The 20092-nt window shown below is 38.0% G+C and overlaps 1 protein-coding gene across 11 annotated transcripts in view; it reads right to left on the bottom strand.

The window, feature by feature from the left end:
* Positions 1–20092, bottom strand: part of PUM2 (pumilio RNA binding family member 2) — a 109333-nt gene that overhangs the window by 62657 nt on the left and 26584 nt on the right. For 10 of the 11 annotated variants that reach the window (XM_077812490.1, XM_077812489.1, XM_077812481.1 and 7 more), the window contains exon 2: positions 5784–5852. In XM_077812490.1, the coding sequence (XP_077668616.1) occupies positions 5784–5834 (51 nt within the window). In that variant the 5' untranslated portion in view covers positions 5835–5852. Of the gene's footprint in view, positions 1–5783; positions 5853–6537; positions 6557–20092 lie in introns of those variants that run through there. The other variant, XM_077812491.1, reaches the window with a different exon arrangement.

The raw sequence follows: 20092 nt of genomic DNA, 5'->3' as shown, positions 1-20092 counted from the left end.
TCCACATCATAGATTTTCATGTGGGTCAAAACACTATGTCTTCTATAAGTTTGTAAAGATCTGAACTATTTAGATCTCAGAGGATGGAGAAGTACATTGAGGACCATGCAGGATACCTCAATACTGGGTAACTAAGTGAAATTTAAAGGCCTACTAATGGTCCCATCTAGCTTTAAACTCTGTATCTATGTCTGTAAAGGCACCACTGTTTTCCTTCTGGATATCCCAGGATAGGGCAGAAATGAAATAAAGCCATTTTATGAAAACTATAAAAAAAGTGTGTGTGTTGTTTATAGAAAAAATGGCACTTCCAATAGAAAGTGCGAATATGATCATTCAGTTCAGAGATTTTTCTGGCTGAGATTACAGCTACCAAAAGCAAAAAACTGATGGGAAGAATGGAGCCGATTAAATCAGAATCTGGTCAGGTCATCAAATTGTCATGCACTTCTAGCATGTTTATTTTGTGTCCTCTCAAATGAGGTTATTTCTATATAACTTTCATTATCCAGCTGAAGGTCAGACAAGTATGGCAGAAAGTCCAAGTGAGGAAAGATTGGAACAACATTTATTTATCCCTGAAACAGTGTGTAGGATTTCCGCAAAACACAGGAGTATTGTCTATTGGTAGAGTGTCTCATCGAGAAGAGCAGCCAGAACATAAGAACAGCCATACTGGGTCAGACCAATGGCCCATCTAGTCCAGTATCCTGTCTTCCGACAATGGCCAATGCCAGGTTCTTCAGAGGGAATGAACAGAACAGGTAATCATCAAGTGATCCATACTATGTCACCCACTCCCAGCTTCTGGCAAACAGAAGCTAGGGACACTTCAGAGCATGATTTTGTACCCTTGCCCATCCTGGCTAATAGCTACTGATGGACCTATTCTCCATGAACTTATCTAGTTCTTTTTTGAACCCTGTCTAATCTTCGCCGGAGGATGTTGTGAAGGCCAAGATTTCACAGGTTGACTGGGCATTGTGTGAAGAAGTACTTCCTTTTGTTATTTTAAATCTGCTGCCCATTAATTTCATTTGGTGACCCCTAATTCTTGTGTTATGAGAAGGAGTAAAGAGCACTTCCTTATTTATTTTCTCCACACCAGTCATGATTTTGTAGACCTCTATCATATACCCTGTAGTCTGTTTTTCAAGACGAAAAGTCCTAGTTTTATTAATCTCTCCTCATAGGCTCATAGCTCTTCCATACCCCCTAATCATTTGTGTTACCCTTTTCTGTACCTTTCCCAATTCCAATATATCTTTTTTGAGATGAGGCAACCAGATCTGTAGGCAGTATTCAAGATGTGGGCATACCATGGATTTATATAGAGGCAATATGATATTTTCTGTCTTGTTATCTATCCCTTTCCTAATGATATCCAACATTCTGTTAGTGATACATGGAGTGGATGTTTTCAGAGAACTATTCACAATGACTCCAAGATCTCTTTCTTGAGTGGTAACAGCTAATTTAGACCTCATCGGTTTTTATGTATAGTTGGGATTATGTTTTTCAATGTGCATTACTTTGTATTTATCAACATTGAATTTCATCTTCCATTTTGTTGCCCAGTCACCCAGTTTTGTGAGATCCCTTTGTAACTCTTTTCAGTCAGCTTTGGACTTAACTATCTTGAGTAATTTGCAGATGATACAACTTTGCCACCTCACTGTTTATCCCTTTTTCCAGATTGTTTATGAATATGTTGAGCAGTACTGGGACCATTATTTATGCCTGGGAGACACCATTATTTACCTCTCTACATTCTGAAAACTGACCATTTATTCCTTCCCTTTGTTTCCTATCTTTTAACCAGTTACTAATCCATGAGAGGACCTTCCCTCTTACCCCATGACAGCTTACTTTGCTCAAGAACCGAAAGAGGACTAACCTTTATCTTTTGCAGAGTCCTACCCACAAGAGAGGATGCAGGAAAGGCATTAAAGAGGTATTTCAGGAATGGTTAGGATAGCAGGTCCATGGCTGCTGCTCCTTGTGACAAGGTGTTTTACAACTGATTTTAGGATGCAAACAGATCTACCTTTGGTTGCCTAAATTTGTCTGGGACAATGCCAACAAGTTTTAGAAACTGAACTATTTTTAAAAATCCAGTCAAATCATATCAGGGAATATATAATTGTATTTAAGATATAATTTGTCTGGGACAATGCCAACAGGTAGACGCTACATTTTGGTGCATTTATGTTGTGACAATTTAACACTACTGAGTTTGCCTACAGCGAAAGGAAGTACATAGGTAAGATTTTTCCCTGCCCAAGTTATGAGGGTTTAATCTTCCCTAAGGAGGGGGGACTGACCTGGTTCTTCCTAATTGCTGATAGCTAAGCATACATCATGTTGTTCATCTTAATTAAAATGTGGTTATTTAGCTACTGATTAGCTAAGGGCATGAACAGCTCAAACAAACTGCCATCTGTTACCTCTTATGTGGTACCTGAAAGAGCAGTATGCACCTCTATGACAGACATGTCATTCATTCTGCAGCATAACAGAGAAGCAAAGGCAAAATAGGCCTTTCACTTAGTGATTCCTGCATCTAACCAAATAACTTGTGGTTGAACACAAGCATATATTTCAGAAAGACATTTAAATGCCATTAAAAGACTCCAAGTGATAGAATTAACAGCCCACCAATTAAATCTACCCCCCCCCCCACCCGCTGGATCAATCGCTCTGGAGCTAAGTGTAGAAGTGGGAAGTGCTGAATCCCTGCAGAGACAGAAAAATAAATTGACCTACGGGGATTAGGAATATGATCAGGAAATGAAATTCAATTCAGAAAAACGCATATGTGAGAACAAGAGAACATAACAGGAACAATGTCTTCACTGGGAAGAAAAAACTATCTGGACATTTTTTTAAAAAGTATACCCATTCACATGTTCTAGGAGCATTACAACACTACACTTTACAAAAAGTGCAAAAGAGTTAGGCCTGGTCTACACTAAAAAGTTTGGTTGACCCACCTATGTTGCTCAGGAGTGTGAAAAATCAACATCGGAGCAGTATAGTTAAGCCAACCTAACCCGCAGTGTACACGGCGCTAGGTTGACGGAAGAATTCTTCTGTCCAACTAGCTACTGCCTCTCAGGGAGGTGGATTACCTGTGCCAATGCAAGAACCCTTCCCAGCAGTATAGGTTGTATTTACACTGAAGTGCTACAGCAATGCTGCAGCTGTAGTGTTTCAAGTGTAGACAAGCCCTTAATGTCTTGACTTTTCCCGATGTGTTCATTGGTTAAACAGTAAACAAATTATACCAAGGTGTTCAGTGACAACTGGCATAAAAAACTGACACCATTTTTTAGTTCCCACATTCAGAAGAATCACATAATAAAAGAGAATGTGCTCTTGATATAGCTCTGATGAGACCACACCTGGAATACTCTGTTCAGTCTGGTGCCAAGAAAACAAATTGGAGTTCAGGGAATAACCAACAAAAACACACCACAAAACTAGGGTGTACTATGATGTGTAACTTGGGTAAAAGAATTAGGAAAAGGGAAATCTAGGAAAAACATAGCAAACTTCCTGAAAGCAAAAAATGTGGAATAGTCTCCTGAAGAAATGGTAGAAGCCCCTTTGGAACATTTCATATAAGTTAGGATAAAGTACCTGGAATGTACCCTACCTCATGTGGTTGAGAGGATTATTTCATTAGCGTTTGTAAGGTGCTGAGAGACTATAGATCAGCCTTGGAAAAACAAAATGCCCACCAGCTAAAACTTCAAATTTCTCATCAAGGAATAATGCTTTTCCTGGAAAGATCAGAGCCCAAAAATTATCTCTAACATATTAAGTTGAAATATTGTTTGTTTTGATTGTCAAAAGGCATTTCTCTAATATTTGGAAAGACAGATAGGTAAGTAATTAAAAAGTTTGTTTTACATGTATGATGCACTATCATTCGTTGTGGATTTGATATTTCAGTTTAATTTTAAAAGCAATTCTTTACAAAGAGCTATCTTCTTTTTCTTCTCACTCAATACTTGTGTAAAGTAATCTAGCATGTGTCAGTTCGTACACAACCATATTGTACTTTTTTAGCCGTATAATCAAAGCACTGAAATCACATGTATTGCAGTTGATGTAGTCTGTGTCTGCAGATTGGATCTAGACTATTCTCAGTGATAGCAGATGACAGGACAAGGAGTAATGGTCTCAAGTTGCAGTGGGGGAGATTTAGGTTGGATATTAGGAAAAACTTTTTCACTAGGAGGGTGGTGAAACACTGGAATGCGTTACCTAGGGAGGTGGTGGAATCCCCTTCCTTAGGGGTTTTTAAGGTCAGGCTTGACAAAGCCCTCACTGGGATGATTTAGTTGGGATTGGTCCTGCTCTGGGCAGGGGGTTGGACTAGATGGCCTCCAGAGGTCCCTTCCAACTCTGTTATTCTATGATTCTATGTAGGAAACATGACTGCTTCAGTTTACATATAGCACTGGTTATTAAGTCATTACAAAATAGAATGCATCCACAATTTTGTTTATCTTGATCTCCTTAAGAATGCCTCCTGGCCCAGGTAACATCTGCCTTGACTCAGTTTTCTCAATATATTCCAAATGGGAAACAGCCAAACCATACTTCTTTGCATTGCCTTCAAGTGATCTGGCATAACAAACATCACAGTATACATGGTGCATACTTGCAAAATATCTCACAGTTGCCTCTATATCATCAGAATTTGAAGCTGCAGTCACTTTTGGAGACTTAACTAGAAAAACTTGAAAACAAGATTCAAAATAAATTCAATCTTTTTAAGATGGGATAAATCTTTATTGAGATTGAGAATAGCAAGCCTAATGATATGTTTGATACAGTGGACAAAAAATAAGGAATATTTTATCAAGTGGCCTGTATACCATTTGAATAACTCATATTTATCACTGGATTGTCTAAATGAGCCAATCACTTTTGATTTGATCTTTACACCTGATTCCTATAACCTCCTAAAGCTACCCTGTATATCAACATCTTTTTTCAGATTTCACCTCCACTATGTCAGCAAAGAGACAAGGTAGTCCTTCATTAACGTGATATACATGGACTCTGTTAGCTGCAGAACTGTCAGATCCTTAGCAAGTAGAGAAGTCTAGCTTTCAGTATGCATTTCTCTAAATTTCCTAAGAGACTTTATAATAGTCTTTTTAAAGTCTCTCACTCTGTGGGTGTTACTATAGTTTGAGCGAAGGAAAGGGCTATTTTTAACCAGCAGAGTATTTCAAATTCTTTAAAATTGCACTGCTCATTCTGGAAGGAAACTTTTGTTCCTCCTTACATGGCACATGCGCCAGTCCATCAGCACTAAGGCTGTCCATTGAAGAAGCCATGCCACTAAGGGTATAATAAATTGCCCTAATTTCAGCCAGTTTATAATTGTTATTTTTCTTTGGGTCCAGGAATCCTGCAAAAGCCCCAACACCCGAGGGCTTAGGTCAGTGGAAATAACTTCTTAGAAAGCAGCAACAGCAGAGAATTTTCCACAATCTTTACATTGCCAGCTCTTCTTCCCCAAGCTTAACAACTGATAAGCCCAATATGTTAACATGATAGCTCCATTTATCATAGTTCTTAGATACTGGAGTTAATATTTACAAAATTTAAGGTGCTGTCTAAGTTGTCTTTGGATGCCTGAAAAATTGGTTTGTCTCAGATCAAAAAAACTTCACTAACCAAGCTAAGAATTGAAACAAGCAAAATTTTATTAGAATTTCCAATCCTCCAACAGGATTTTCTAATCACCTACAAATATTTACCTCTCCCATTCCCCGAGATTCTAGTGCAAGAGCTTGAAACTCATGATTCATCTCATCCACAGATCGAACCTGAAGAAAAAAATATTAATGACAATTAGCGATCTATTAGATAGTGAATTATATGTCTTAAATACAATTATATATTCCCCGATATGATTTGACTGGATTTTTAAAAATAGTTTCTAAAGTTTTAAAATTTGCCACTCAGTCTATAATCTCAGATTTGGTAAATGAGTCTACTTAAAGACTGCAACCAGTTCTTTAATGCTTCATGTTAAAATTTGTTTTGCATTATTGTGTTAAGGACAAATATTTTAAAAACTATAATTACAGTACACATCAACTACCACGAAAACAATGAGTAATTTTCTATCTGCAACCACACACAAGCATAAATGAAATTAATAATTGGTGTATATATATTAATTTGGAAAATAAATGATTTGTTGCACACAAAGTTACTGAGTACACTTGAGGTAGACAAAGGTATGGAAAAGCTCATGAGAGTGCACACGAGTAGCTATCACTACTGTCTATCCTATTCCCATCAGAGACACTGACCTCACACCTCTAAGGAACAGCCTTCAAAGGAACTTTCAAAACTAGGGAAAACTTAGAACAAGAAGGGGGACAAGAACAAGTAAAACTACAATTGGATTGTCTGTAAAATATGAGAGGGTACAGCAATGAAGTGATTTAGAATCATTATGAAGTCTAAGATTTTGGAGGAAGATGAAGATGCAAATTTCCTTACTTTTGTTGTTCTCTGTTGGATCCCAAGGAATCAGTTGCTCCTGGAATGCTGTGCATGTGCATTTGCATTTCCCCATACACAGTAAGTGACGCTGCACAAACATTGCATTTGTATAAACAGATGTTTATCTAACAAGGTATACAAATGTTCTTTTCTTTCACATATCAGGGTTTCTGGTCATTCATAAACTTGTTTATGAAAACATGAAAAAAACCTGTACATGCTCAAAATTGCATGTGCAAATGTGATCATTATCTTTCTGTTGATAGACTGGATAAACTTGCAGTTTTATAAATTCCCCAACAGCAAGTTTTTTGTAGCAAATTTAGGATTCTGAATTTAAGCTGCAGTTAGGGTGACCAGATGTCCAGTTTTTAAAGGGACAGTCCTGTTTTTTGGGACTTTTTCTTATATAGGTGTTTATTACCCTGTACCCCTCCCCCCAGTTGCTATCTGGTAACCCTAGGAGCAGTGTTGATTTCTTGGCAATTTCCATTGCTAAAACTCAGTCCTCTCAAGATGTCATTACTGAACATATTAAACTACAAACTATTAAACCTCGGAAGTCAGCATATGAGTACATAGTTAATCTTTCTGAAGCAAATGCTTAACAAAGTTATAAAAGAACACTTCTTCATGAAGAATATGATTTTGGTTATTTTAATTCATTTCCATCCCCAGTGAACGCTCAATGTATTCAACCAGCACTAGCAGAATACTTAGTTTTGAGCTGAATTATTGAAAGAGCAACCTAAATACAAACTTTCTTTCCCCCATACTAGAAAACTGGGCATTTAAGTCAATTAGGTTGATTTTTTGTGACTGTATCAATGAAACTGAAAACAGACAACATTATGCTCCTATAAAAATGTCTAAGAACAAATTTTAGGCTTGAGCAAAATCAACAGCAGATTAGTAACCTATTTAAATAAAGAAACTTTTATTTGAAAAGCTCAGGGAAGCGATGAAAAATCCTTGTGTGGGGAAAATGAGATTTTTGGGGAAAGAATGAAACTACACAATTTCAGTTTTGGAACACACTTCTGAATTTGGATATTCTAAATTTCTAATGACTGAATTTACCTGCAGAGATGTTCATAACAAAACAATGGAAGACTTTTATATATAATACTGTGAACCACTTCACTATTACTTTGCAACTTACTATTGAAAGAAAAAAAGAAACTTGATATATACATAATTTCATCCTCAAGAACATGGTTTTGTTCAATTAGCACTTTTCAAACAATCTACAGCAAACTCGTTAATCTACATTCATTCAACACAAATGTTGTTTAAGTCACTGTCTAACGATTAGCCACATTTGTAAGTCATTAAATTTTTTTTGTATTTTTTATTTTGCTGCAAAAGATTAAGTGTACATTGCCACACCTACCCAGTTTTCAATATAAAAATACCTCAAAATTACAATCACACAGTCCTCCAGAGCCCTACAAAAAGAGCAAACGAGTAACAACATAGTAACCTATGTATTTAGTTCTTACATATTTTAACAAACAAATCTGAGGAACTGGAGGTCTCTATGTCTGTAGATCAATCCTATACATTGCCCTGAACTTCATTTTGCTCATGTTCCATTCTCATAAGCATGAAATTTGAAAGATGATTACTGTTACTATTAGTAATACTATTACAAGACTGTACTATTACCAGAAGAGTGTAGCCTTCATTTGTGTCTCCTTCAGGAGACATGCCTTCATCAGAAATAGTAGTACACAAAATACTGCCACAGCACTGCAGGCAACACCGATGTTTTAAAAGGTCTGCATTCTCGAATCTCTAGGATACTGGATTTCCTTGTGTCTTGCCTACCAAAATTTTCCTACTTCTTCACTGAATTCCAGAATTCATTAAGGAAATCTACAGAACCAAAAGGAAAACATGTTGGCTGGAATCATATAAGCAGCCAAGCAGTTCTGACTAGCATTGCCTATTACTTGTATTACCATAGTACCCTGAGGCCCTAGTCATAGACCAGGACTCTACTGTAATAGACACTGTACAAACACAGAACAAAAAGACAGTTCCTGCCTGGTTCCTCTGATTCAGAAGTAATGTTTAGCTAATTAATTTAAAATGCCTTATTCCTTTGGTGCAACCTAATTAAAAGATCTTTCAGTACAGAGTTTTTTTAATTTCTTTACAATTTAAAAACACTGTCAAATACTTAGTTCCAGATATATATTTCCCCATCATTTGTAATAATTTATGAACTACTGAGAAACGGGTGCCTTCTCTTAATTATTTCGCCTTTGACTAACTTATTTCCCCAAGCACTTTTCAAAGTTTTCAGTTGAGTTCAAAACTATTGTGTCAGTTTTCAGTTACTACTTAGGCTAAATGTACAGTAAGAGTCAGGAATGTGATTCCCCTGCTTGCGTACGCACTCCCACTAGCTCTCGTCGAGCCGGCGTGAATATAATTAGAAGACGTGTTGCCCCAGTAGCAAGCGTAGTGGCAGCAAAGGCCACGGAGCTGCGTGGGGTACATACCCACAGGGTTCGGCAGCTTTATACTCGGCATGGCTCGGCTGTGCCTCTGCTGCTGCTACCCAGGCTACCGTGGCAACACTGCCGTATTTATACTTGCACTAGCTGGACGAGAGCTAGCACAAGTACCTGTACACGAGCAGGGGAATCACACCAATAGCTCATAGTGTAGACAGCCATTGTTTTGCACGAACATTTATTATAGCACAGGGAATAGCGTTAAACTTGTGCTGTTAACTCTACAGCAAAGCCTCTCATTAATTAATGTCATATTTAGTTAATTAGTTTAGACATCAATAATTTGGAAAATCAAAAGATCCAACTGTTTGAAATGTAAAAAATGAGGTGTAGTTCATTTTAGAAGTCTAAGTAGACAAACTCCCACACACAAAAGGAAAAAAAAAAAAAAGCAACATTTTCAAAGCAAGGTGCTTTGCTTTGCATTTTCTCACCTTTGTGCAGGCCACCCTGACAACTCAACTAGCGCTTCCAGAAATAGTAAATCTTTTCTGTAGCTGGAAAGGCCCTGTTTCTGGTTGAACATATTTGCCTTTTGTTTATCTTTCCCCCTAAAATTATTTTGTTGAGTATTCTCTTCCACCATCCAAATGCTTTGTCATTAGGTGCTAGCACTAGTCCCAATATTTAATATAGATAACTACTCCAGATGTCAGAATCTGGTAAATACTCCAATAAAAAACAAAATATACACAGAAGTTGAGACTATCTACCTATGACACATTCCCCAGACACGGCACATTCCCTGAAAAGTATGTATAAATTTTTGACAAAATAAATCCATGTAGGATAAAATAAGCAAACAAAACAGAATATATCCACTTTAGTTTTAAAATATATTCATGTGTAAATTAAAAAAGTGTTGTAATGTCTTCCTTGACTTTGTCAAAACTCTTCCAAAGTATGTTTTTTCCCCCTCTGCTACTGTATATCAAGTGTCTCAAGACTGCTCACCTGTACTGTGTTAATATCACTGTGTTAATAACCAATGCAAGAAAGTATCTTTGAATTCTGGTACTGATAAAGGTGAATGTAAAGGCTTTTTATCTAAGTCCTGACTATTTACTCACTGAAGATAGGTTCCTACCTTAGAAAGTTCATTAAAAGGTATTAGGTTAGAGCTTTGCCGTTTGGTCTGTTGTAACATCTTTGATCGAGGAATAGATATGATTAAGTCTCTACCTAACTGATCTTAAACTGTCACAAAAAGAAAACTCTTATTGTTACCCTACAGCATTATCTGAGGTTACCAATATTTCATCCCACCCCCTGAAATAGAAAAACAAACAAAACAAACAAACAAACAAAAAAAACCAAAAAGACATTAGACACACAAACACACCGTATCTTAAACGCCTATCATGTAGATGCACATGGAATCAACAAACTATATGTCCACTCACTTACATACTCTGTTAGGAGTTCCAGCTCCAATTTTTAAGTATTAACAATTTCAAGAGGTATTTGGTCATGAATTTGGTAAGCAATTTTTAGAATAATTAATTCAGTTCACCACACAAAAAATACAATCAGTCTCCATTACACCTGCCTTTTTACTTTTCACTTTCAACCTCTCCCTTACCCCATCCACCCTTATTGTACGTCTACACTGCAATAAAACGGCTGTGGCATGGCCGCGACTGGCCCGGGTCAGCTGACTCAGGCTTGCGGGGCTATAAAATTTCATGGTAGACATTCAGGCTTGGAGACCCCAAACGTTTACACAGGAATTGTACAGCCTTGCAGCTCGAGCCCCGCAAACCTAAGTCAGCTGATGTTAGCTCTGAGACTTGGTATAAAAGGTTGTTTTGTTTTTTTTTTTAAAATCGCAGTGTAGATGTACCCTTAGCGACCAACTTCATTGGTCCTACTTTACCTCACTCCATCTTTAAACCTCCCCCTTTCTTGATGCCTTATCCACAACACATAGGCATATTCTATGCCATATCCAAGGACTGGACAATAGCAAATGTGTACTTACATTAAAAAAGGCACTAAGTGATTCAGAGAAATACAGACCAGTAACTTTATTCCATTTACGCAGTATGGAAGTATTAAAATATTTCAGAACAACTACGAGACCATGAGATGATAGGGTTCAACCAGAATGGCTTCTGCAAAGGAAACTCATACCTCCCTAATTAGAATGTTTTGAATGTGTTAATAAAACAATGGATAAAGGAGAACAGACAATTTATTTACATTTTCATGAGGCACTTGTCTAAGTCCCTCATAAGAGGCAACTGAAGAAACTAAGCAGTACTGTCGTTTATCAAAAACTGGCTAAAAGACACAAAATGCAGGATGGACAGTTAATTTTTACTAAGTGTGGGGTGCCACAAGGTTCCATGCAAGAACCGGTGTCAAATATATTTATTCATAATCTGGAAAAAGATGAGCAGTGAGGTGGCAAAGTTTACAGATGACAAAGTTATTTAAAAAGAAAAGGAGTACTTGTGGCACCTTAGAGACTAACCAATTTATTTGAGCATAAGCTTTCGTGAGCTACAGCTCACTTCATCGGATGCATACTGTGGAAAGTGTAAAGATCTTTTTATATACACAGAGACCATGAAACAATACCTCCTCTCACCCCACTCTCCTGCTGGTAATAGCTTATCTAAAGTGATCACTCTCCTTACAATGTGTATGATAATCAAGCTGGGCCATTTCCAGCACAAATCCTGGATTTGTGCTGGAAATGGCCCAGCTTGATTATCATACACATTGTAAGGAGAGTGATCACTTTAGATAAGCTATTAGCAGCAGGAGAGTGGGGTGGGAGGAGGTATTTTTTCATGCTTTGTGTGTATATAAAAAGATCTTCTACACTTGCCACAGTATGCATCCGATGAAGTGAGCTGTAGCTCACGAAAGCTTATGCTCAAATAAATTGGTTAGTCTCCAAGGTGCCACAAGTACTCCTTTTCTTTTTGCGAATACAGACTAACACGGCTGTTACTCTGAAAGTTATTTAAGTCAAGACCAGAGAAGACTGACGGCCAAGAGACAAACCAAGCCAGGAGACTGAGCAATATGGCAGATGAAATTCATTGCTGATAAATTCAAAGCAATGCACACTGAAGGGAATTTCTGATATACTCAGAAACCTTACTGAGTTCTAAATCAATAGCATCAACTCAGAAATTAGACCTGCCCATCACTGTGAGCAGTTCAATGGAGACCTCTGCTCAAAGAGCAGGAAGCAAAATGTCAGGGTGGATACACAGCGGGACTGAGAATACTACAGAAATTCTGCCCTTATATAAATCAATGATACATCCTCATAAGGAATATATGTTCAGTTGTGATGATACCACTGGAAAGTATATCACAGAAATGATAAAACAAAATTAGAAGTTTAGTGACAGGAAACAAGAATGACCAAGAGAATGACTAACTCCCATATGAAATGAGATTGAAAAGACTGGGATTGTTTGCCTTAGAAGAGATGAATAAGAGAACATAAGAGTATACAAAATAATGAATAGTACAGACAAAGTAGAATGTAAATTTCCTTTCACAATTACAAGAATAAGGGAATAGCTGATGAAAGTAAAAGGTGGCAAATCCAAAACAGGTATTAAGTAATATTTTCCCCACAAAATACACAATTAGCTCATGGTACTTATACATGGATTTGAAAAGGAACAGACATTTAGATGGTTAACAAGATTATCTTGGGTCACAATGGCAACTATTAAAACAAATGAATTTTGGAAGATACATAAGCCCTCTCACTTCAGGGCATACTCCAACCTAATTACCAACAGATAACAGGAAACTTCCTGTTGGGACAGGTTAACCCACAAATACCTGCTACAGATTTTCTTGAACTTTCTTCTAAATAGGTTATTAGCCACTGTTGGGACAGAAAACTAGGCTCACTGGATCACCAGTTTGATCTACTATGGATATCCCTGTTATTGTTTGTATAGATAGAAACCTACTTGCTACAATATTTGTACTCATATCACACTGCCTTCCATCATGGTTGTCTTTCAGTAGATTATCTAAAATCAAACTGCCTTAGAGAAGAAAAAAAACCTCCATATTTGACTAGAGTATATACCTGATTTCACAGCTTTGATATGTAGCTAACAAAGAGTAACGACCAAAGAAAAGGAACATTTTAAAATATCATTACAAGGCAGCTTAAAAAAGTCACTTTGTGATATGGAAAATCAACTTCACCTATATTGTCACGATCGCATCTCTGTAAATAAGGCAACTGATTGTCTACACAAATCTCTCAGGGTTATACGTTACATGTGAGTGACACTTGCATCACTAAACACAATCACAAGATGATGGCTTTCAATGACTCCTGTCTAAATTTCCAGTATAGTACGCTAATGACTGGAATTGAGATTTATAGTAGAAAAGGACTACTCTGTGTTTAAAAGTCAGAAGTATTGGATTACAAAGCCTAATACTAAATCCCAAAGGCATCGTTCCCCACCTGAAGTCATGTATGTAGACCAAGGAGTATAATTTCTCTTCATAAATGCCAGTTTGTATTAATAATGTGCTACAAATTCAGTTATCCCTCCATCAGAAACAGAACTTCAGCAGGAACACTAGCAGCTTTTTTAATTTGGGGGGTGGGCTTTGAATCGGTCTTCCCCTATTCACTTAAAATTTGATTTTACTTTGAACACAGCTAGAGTTGTCTTGCTATAAGTGAAAACATTTAAAATTTCACTTATTTTCCCGGTTTTCCCTAATATGTCTTCATGTGATCAAAATATAAAAACCAGACATACAACAAAAAACTACACATACAAATATAGAGCCCAAAACCATCAATGAAATGTTGTAGAAAATGTTGAGTTACCTTTGAAATCTTAATTACAAGATATTTTCCTCTAAGTGGCATGGCAGAGAGTTATCCTAATTAAGATTTCCCTAGTTTAGCTCACAGGATAAAAACCTAGGTGATGGTATTCCTAATGACAAAAACTATACAACAGTTAAAAGGACAACAGACCAACCCTATGGGGTCATATTAGGAACCTGAATTATTTTTAGCAATCCAAGCATATAAACTAAATTTGTGTCGGTAATTTATATAATACCCAAACAAAACTAATCATTGGAATTATCATGGCTGTTTTGAGCTGGAAGCATTAAAAAAAATCACTCTCACTCAGACACTAATGCAGAGAAACCCTTCACTTCCCCTTAAAACTTGAAACTTTAAAAAGTAAAATCATAAACCTTATTTGCAAAACCTAGAGTTTACAGTGTCTCTCTCCTAGAATATATCATTATCAAGAGAAAACATTCTCTGCATGTATTACAGTGTTTTAGGTGGGTACAGTTGATACCTACATCACCAAATATGGTTCTCTTATTAGTTTATGGTAACCCCTCAATCTTAAATGCTTTCTGAACTAGGGTTTTCCTAACTATCCATAGTAATACTGCAGATTAAACATGGCACTAATTTGGACATTTTTGGCTGTGAAGAAAAGTGCATTAATGTGAAGCATCTAGCAATAAGTTAGAGATATTTACATTACATTAAAAATGATACAGGGAATCTTAAGATCAACCCCTCTGCAATTTCATATCTATTCTACAAGTCAGCAAAACCATATACTAACAAAATTTTAATTTACATAATTAGATACTGAGATTTCCAGTAGTTAGGTTATTTCCCCAAAATAATTTGCGCAACACGAGAAAGACAAGCATTCCAACTGCATATGTTGAACAGTTCACAAAGTTACAGGATGTGCCCTTTCCTTTTCTGTTTTACTTATTCAGAAGAACACAGGTTACAACTGGCAAATTACAAAAACAAATGTAATCATTCTGTTTCTTTCCAGTTGAGCAACACACATAATTAATGGATTTGCATCAGTCACAGTCAGATCATGGCACAAAAGGAGTTCTTATGAAATATCTTGGATTGCCTCTTTAATCTGAGTGGATGAGATTGAGTCACCTGCAGAGACAGAACTCAGACAATCCATTTATAAACTCAAAAACAGACTTCAAGATATACGCTTGCGATCTCAAACACACACGCTGCAAATCACATAATAAATATTAAACCAAAAACCCCCAAACCGATGCTAAAAGAACATCATTAAGTTTGCAAAGTCAAGCACTCAAGTCAGGAAATACCAGAATTAATCTTAATTCAGCCCTCATGTGTATGCATTATGATACAGTTTTATATTACATCATCACACGCTATTTTTTCCCCAGGACCCCTGCCTCATTCAGGGTACAGATTGGAACTGTGCTCACATAGTAACAAGCTATTCAATATTTTTTCTTCTCATTGCTTATTGGGGGCCCCACATCTTATTTACAGCACACTATTCAAATCCTGCTTTGAAACAGAATTATTAATTTCCTCATGGGCTTTTCTACAGCACTCATCCCTACAGAATCTGAGTGTTTCACAAACCATTTATTTTCACAACAGCTCTGTGAGGTGACAGGGTGATGAGATCCCCATTTCACAAATGGGTAACTGAGGGAGAGAGATATTAAGGTCAACATTTTCCACTACTTTTGGGTGCCCAATCCGATATGACTAAAACACGATTTTTCAGATTTACCATTCATTACAGAGCACTTACATGTTCAAAGCACAGCTTCCACTGACTTCAGCTTGCAGCACTTCTACATAACAGACCCCAGCATATCAAGTCAGGAATCCAGAAAAGGAGGAACACACAATTAGTGACCACTTGCAGAAATTGTGGCTTAAGAGACTTGTCAAGAATCACATAAGAACTGTGTGGCATAGAATCCAACTGTCAAGGGCAGCATTCAACTCCCGCAACCATCTTCTCTCTTCCTGTAATCCCCTATCTATGCACTACAAACTTTCCAACTTCAGCAACAAATGATCCCTGGGCCATACAAACAGCAGTCTCCTTCACTATACAATGCTGACTCATCCCACAGCAGATCCATCCTGTGCAATGAATAAGGCAGGAGTCTTGTGGAAAAAAAAACAGTAAGCGATCATGTAAATAAAAACAATCATAACGCATACACACAAGGGTGCCGATTTCAGGTTGCACAGGCAACCTTAATAATATTGTTTTAATATAGTTGTGTGCAAGTTCCTAGGTTTCTTAAAGTCAACTGAAGAAAAAGGAATTCCATCATGTGGCATTATACTGACACCCATATGGATCATCATCAGAGTTGGAACGTTCAGATCCACCACACAGACCTCTGACATTTGAGCTTACAAAATAACAGAGCTAAATAGTAGACAGAGGATGACAATTTTCCGCTGAGCACACAATTATACAGATGTAAATTTGTAGTATAGACCAGGAATCTTGGGTTCCATTCCAGGCTCCAGGAGTGTGCTCTAGCGCAGTGCTACTCAAAGTGGCGGTCCGCGGACCAGTGCTGGTCCGTGAGCCATCAGCTGCCGGTCTGCACGCACATTGGAAAAAAACTTGCCGGTCCCCCACATCAGATAGCTTGAGAAGCACTGCTCTAGTGAGCACAAACTTCTACCTGTCTCCCCCTCCAAATTTGACCATTTCTGACCTATCCCCTCCAATCTGTCCCTGTCCTGTCTCCCTCCCCTGGCTCTCTGTGTCAGACCCATTCTCCTTGCTCAGCCAGTCCCAGTCTGTGAAACACCCTAGCGAAGTGTGTGTGTCTTGTCCCACTCTGGCACCAGTTCACATAGTAAAATAGTAGGCTGTCATCCTCTATCAGCCACTTTGTAACTTCCCTTCTTACCCCAAGCTCAACCAGTCCCAGCCTCCCCATCCCAAGTCACAGTCCCCTTGCTCAACCAGTGCCAGTCTCAGTACACATCGTGTCCCAATCTCCTCCTTTCCATCCTCACTCTTCCCCCCACCTTCCCCTGCATTCAAAACAGATGCCTTCCTCTTCCATGGTGCTTAGGTGCCAGCGGGGGGGGGTCACCGACAGTACTGGAGACAGGCTCCCTGCTCTCAACTTCAGTGCCCAGAACCTTCTCACAACAGCTGGAGCAGGATTTAGATGGAAATTTTGGTTTCTCCCTTGTAGCCATTGGCTGCAGGGAGCATGCTTAGTGAGGACAGAATCTTAGCTTCTAAAAATCAAAGAAATTTACTGAGCATCTGCAAAACAATTTTGCAAAGGCTTATAACTTGGCCAGATTTGAGAAGATTTTCACAAGGGTCACAAAAGGCACACACCCTTGACACAGAAGTCACCCTCCTGCCAAATTTCACTAAAGCAGTTACCAGCCTTGTCTATAATATACGGCTCTTCCATGCAAATGGTTTAAAACCATATTTTAGAGCAATTACATTATGTTTTCTTAATTTCAAAGGTCTCAGTAGTATTGAAACATGACTAGACATATATCCTAATGTTTTTGTCCACATAACCTAGCATGTTTTTCGACTTTCCATCTTATTTTGTTAGGAATCATTTATTTAAAACATCTACAAAGGAAAGTGAAGAAAAGGGTGAAACAAGGTCAGGGATGGTAAATGTCAGAGTTTTGTAAAATGAAAACATGACACCTTTTTGATACTATAGTTGCTTTGGCTTTAATTTACCAAATAATTTAAAAAAAAAAATCAGACAAAAACATCATCTAGAACCTTTTGTATTGGGAAGAATGTTACTGTTGATGCAACGACAGTTATGTACATAGTTGGACTGTATGTTTCTTAAGATATGAGGATTTTCTCTTGGTAATTACATGTTAATACTGTTTAAAAAACAGCCAGCTCTCTCTCTATTCAAGAGTTTTAATAATTGGGTCCTGATTTACACCAAGATAAAATGCATATATGCTCCAGAAAGACTTATTTAAATGTATGCTGTGAATGATCCACATTTATTTGTACACAGTCATAAGGCAAGTCGCATTTTCAGTGAAGGTCAAATATTTATTTTGTTAATACTGATAATACATTATTTTTTGTTTAGATTCAATTCACAACAAATAGTTCTTGTATTTCAGATAGCCTTTTTCACTGCTCTAGAACCAAAGTGATTTAGCCAAGTGTGGTTTTACTCTGAAAACAGATTACAAAAACAGCATTTTTATCACCATGATGCTGACCAGATACCTCTCCTTGAAGCAATGATCGAAGGACTGCTGCTTATTTTGAAGAAAATTAACAGGGCAGAATTCACTACTTAACACCAATGTAACTTACCACGGGCAAGCAGGAGAAGTCCCTTCCTTCCCCTCTCACCAAAACTCTGGTTTTGAAACAGTCAACTGAAAAGCTGGTCAAATATTTTCTTTCCAGTTTATAAATAAAAATGAATTTGAAGTAGTTTTATGTACTCCACCTGCCAGAGTCCTCCTGCCAGTTTTCGTCATTTTACAACTACACACACACTTTTTTTAAACGAACAGTTCTCTCCGCTACTGATGTATATAGAACCCCCCCCTCCAAAAAACAAAACAAAAAAACCCCCCACGTATACAAACAAAAAAGGAAGCAAACTAACTACACAGGGAAAATGGTGAAAACAAACACCATACAAAGTGCTGTCAAAATACCCAACAGAAAAACTGGAAAAAAAAGATGTAAAAACTATGTAGACGGAAGTGTCATTTCAAAGTTGATAGTGCCATTTAAGAGAACTATCAAAACACACCCATAATTTTCTCAAACTTTAAGATATTGCACATCACACACACTGCCTCTAGTTAAGTTTGAGAGAGACAGTGTGGCTTACAGAGCACACGAAAGCTTGTCTCTTACTAGACCAACTTCTGTTGGTGAGAAAGATACTCACTCACCTTGCCTCTCTAATATCCTGGGACAGACACAGCTACAACTACAATACCCACCTGCGGAAGTAAAGAAACAGATTGATAGAGCCAGAAGAGTTCCCAGAAGTTACCTACTGCAGGACAGGCCTAACAAAGAAAATAACAGAACGCCACTAGCCGTCACCTTCAGCCCCCAACTAAAACCCCTCCAACGCATTATTAAGGATCTACAACCTATCCTAAAGGATGACCCAACACTCTCACAAATCTTGGGAGACAGGCCAGTCCTTGCCTACAGACAGCCCCGCAACTTGAAGCAAATACTCACCAACAACCACATACCACACAACAGAACCACTAACCCAGGAACTTATCCTTGCAACAAAGCCCGTTGCCAATTGTGCCCACATATCTATTCAGGGGACACCATCACAGGGCCTAATAACATCAGCCACACTATCAGAGGCTCGTTCACCTGCACATCCACCAATGTGATTTATGCCATCATGTGCCAGCAATGCCCCTCTGCCATGTACATTGGTCAAACTGGACAGTCTCTACGTAAAAGAATAAATGGACACAAATCAGATGTCAAGAATTATAACATTCATAAACCAGTCGGAGAACACTTCAATCTCTCTGGTCACGCAATCACAGACATGAAGGTCGCTATCTTAAAACAAAAAAACTTCAAATCCAGACTCCAGCGAGAAACTGCTGAATTGGAATTCATTTGCAAATTGGATACTATTAATTTAGGCTTAAATAGAGACTGGGAGTGGCTAAGTCATTATGCAAGGTAGCCTATTTCCTCTTGTTTTTTCCTCCCCCCCCCCCAGATGTTCTGGTTTAACTTGGATTTAAACTTGGAGAGTGGTCAGTTTGGACGAGCTATTACCAGCAGGAGAGTGAGTTTGTGTGTGTATGGGGGTGGGTTTTTGGAGGGGGGTGAGGGAGTGAGAGAACCTGGATTTGTGCAGGAAATGGCCTAACTTCATTATCATGCACATTGTGTAAAGAGTTGTCACTTTGGATGGGCTATCACCAGCAGGAGAGTGAATTTGTGTGGGGGGGTGGAGGGTGAGAAAACCTGGATTTGTGCTGGAAATGGCCTAACCTGACGATTACTTTAGATAAGCTATTACCAGCAGGACAGTGGGGTGGGAGGAGGTATTGTTTCATATTCTCTGTGTATATATAAAGTCTGCTGCAGTTTCCACGGTATGTATCTGATGAAGTGAGCTGTAGCTCACGAAAGCTCATGCTAAAATAAATTGGTTAGTCTCTAAGGTGCCACAAGTAC

Source organism: Eretmochelys imbricata, chromosome 3, assembly GCF_965152235.1.
Source record: "Eretmochelys imbricata isolate rEreImb1 chromosome 3, rEreImb1.hap1, whole genome shotgun sequence".
NCBI classification, from domain to species: domain Eukaryota; kingdom Metazoa; phylum Chordata; order Testudines; family Cheloniidae; genus Eretmochelys; species Eretmochelys imbricata.
Note: the sequence above shows the minus strand (reverse complement) of the source record. Positions and strands in the feature narration are given on the sequence as shown.